Source organism: Nicotiana tabacum, chromosome 8, assembly GCF_000715075.1.
Source record: "Nicotiana tabacum cultivar K326 chromosome 8, ASM71507v2, whole genome shotgun sequence".
Lineage (NCBI taxonomy): Eukaryota > Viridiplantae > Streptophyta > Magnoliopsida > Solanales > Solanaceae > Nicotiana > Nicotiana tabacum.
Genome location: NC_134087.1, coordinates 151,867,536 through 151,870,027, shown reverse-complemented (window position 1 = coordinate 151,870,027; position 2,492 = coordinate 151,867,536). Strand labels below are relative to the sequence as shown.

At 36.3% G+C, this 2,492-nt stretch overlaps 1 protein-coding gene across 1 annotated transcript; it reads left to right on the top strand.

The window, feature by feature from the left end:
- Positions 1-209: 209 nt before the first annotated feature.
- Positions 210-2,186, top strand: LOC107817007 (polygalacturonase-like). Its single transcript, XM_016642773.1, has 4 exons — positions 210-647; positions 1,068-1,357; positions 1,518-1,746; positions 1,968-2,186. Exons 1-4 carry the CDS (start codon positions 210-212, stop codon positions 2,184-2,186), a joined length of 1,176 nt encoding a protein of 391 aa, XP_016498259.1.
- The last annotated feature ends 306 nt before the right edge of the window (positions 2,187-2,492 follow it).

The window sequence follows — 2,492 nt, the reverse complement described above, 5'->3', positions numbered from 1 at the left end:
AAATCTATATATTAAGAGAGCAAAGTTTACATATAAAGGGAATTTTTTTTTTATAGGAGACCAAATAGCGGCGCACATTTCTCTTAATCCACGAGACGGAGTAGTGCATGCACCCGAGAGCCCTATAAATGCCCTAATAAAACATCTACAAACATGCAAATTAATTTTCCATTATTCGAACATAATTCTTATTCATCTGCAGATAAAAGATGAATACCAGAAAATTTATTGCCCTTATTCTTCTAACCGTCTTCTTTCATTCATCATCAGGAAGCAAGACTAGTTACAATGTGCAAAGTTATGGAGCGAAACCTGATGGCAAGACTGATTCAACAAAAGCATTTCTGAGTGCATGGGCTGCAGCTTGTGCTTCCACAAAGTCTGTTGTGATATATGTGCCACAAGGAAGGTATTTAATAGGAAGTGCTGCGTTTTGGGGACAATATTGCAAGAATAAAGCTACTACTATCAGGATTGATGGCACCTTAGTGGCACCCTCTGATTATAAAATTATAGGTAATAATGGAAATTGGCTAAAGTTTGAGAGAGTCAACGGAGTCACCATTTCTGGTGGGACTTTTGATGGCCAAGGTGCTTCTCTTTGGGCTTGTAAAGCCTCTGGCAAGAGTTGTCCTGCCGGAGCAACGGTATGTTCCATCTTTTTTACTTTTCATACTTTTAATTAAACCATTTTTTTTAATTTATGTTCAAAATTATCTTCCTTACTTTCTTAAATTCCACGTCCAAATGGAGGAAGTATATTTTTAAATTAAAATGAGCCTAGTGAAACGAAGTACTCTTTTCGTCCCAATTTATGTGGCTGAGTTCGAATTTCGAGAGTCAAACGAGATCCATAGTGAGAGGTTAGCATGCCGGGTTAGCTAGCAACAATCTTCTTTAAAGTTAAGCATAGAACAGGTTTTTGAGATAGCTACTTCAAAATCAACTATTTAAAAGATTAGTGTACATAGTAAATTATATATACATATTCAAACTCCAATCTACTCATTGTCCATATCTTCTTCAACCATATATTGAAGTACTGATTTATTGAACAATTGGTGCAGACACTTGCCTTTTACAATTCAAACAACATTGTGATAAGTGGATTGACTTCATTAAACAGCCAGATGTTCCATGTGGTACTTGATGGGTGCCAAAATGCTAAGCTGCAGAAGATGAAAATCTCAGCCTCAGCTAGCAGCCCAAACACTGATGGGATTCACATAGAAGCTTCCTCGGGTGTCACTATTCTGAAAACTGTAATTGGTACTGGAGATGACTGTGTTTCAATAGGCCCTGGCACCTCCAACTTGTGGATTGAAAATGTCTCCTGTGGCCCTGGCCACGGCATAAGGTAAAGCAGATAAAAGCCCATATAAGTTGTGCTAATATTTTTCTTTAATTCATTCAAGTAATATATATCCAAGGGGTGCCTTAGCGTAACTGATAAAGTTTTATTTGAAAGTTTTATACTTTAATCACGTTCTCTCTAAAAATTCAATGATCTTTTGCAGCATTGGAAGTCTAGGATGGGGTATGCAAGAACCAGGAGTTCAAAATGTCACAGTGAAGACCACTACATTTAGAGGTACACAAAATGGTCTGAGAATAAAGACATGGGCAAGGCCTAGCAATGGATTTGTAAAAGGTGTTCTCTTTCAGCATTCTGTGATGGTGAATGCCAGATACCCCATCTTAATTGACCAAGAATATTGCCCTGATCAGAAGAATTGCCCTGGCCAGGTACTCTTGCCCAATTAGAAATTATAATGAACAATATAAGCATCTTTTAAATGTGTTTTTTTTTTTTTCATAGATGATATTCATGATCAACTTTGATATTTTAATGCTCTTATACAAAACCATGCATGATTGTGATGACTTCAGAAAGTTCGAATTCAGTATGCATATATATGTACATTAGGCAGTAACGCTTACGGTTATTTCCCTTTTTCAATTCACAGGAATCAGGAGTTAAGATAAGCGATGTAACATATCAAGACGTTCATGGAACATCAACATCACAAGTCGCAGTAAAACTTGCTTGTAGTAAGGCTAATCCCTGCAAAGGGATTACACTGGAGGATGTAAATCTTACCTTTAAAAATCAACAACCACAAGCATTATGCTCCAATGCTGCTGGAACTTCCTATGGTGTAAATAAACCAGCAAGCTGTTTGTAGCTTAACTAGATATGGTATATATTCATTTTGGCTAGACTATTTTCCCTTTATGGCTAAGTAAGAGAAGTGCATTCATTACCTTGAAGATAACGAGATTGAAACATATCATGATACCAATAGAAATTGTCACGATCCAAAATCTCAACCAAGAAGTCGTGATGACACCTAATCCCACTTAATAGGCAAGCCAACACTTAACAATAATAAAAGAAGCAAAACTAAATATTTAGCAGCTTAATAACACAAATAAAGAGTGAAAGCTCCTTAACCAACATAATAAGTATAAAACCATAACAACTCTCTAAA

Bases quoted from the DNA above. Each gene is read 5' to 3' on its own strand.
- LOC107817007 (XM_016642773.1), top strand. From the start codon at position 210: ATGAATACCAGAAAATTTATTGCCCTTATTCTTCTAACCGTCTTCTTT. The intron at 648-1,067 runs GTATGTTCCATC...CAATTGGTGCAG, and splicing joins GTTGTCCTGCCGGAGCAACG to ACACTTGCCTTTTACAATTC. The intron at 1,747-1,967 runs GTACTCTTGCCC...TTCAATTCACAG, and splicing joins AGAAGAATTGCCCTGGCCAG to GAATCAGGAGTTAAGATAAG.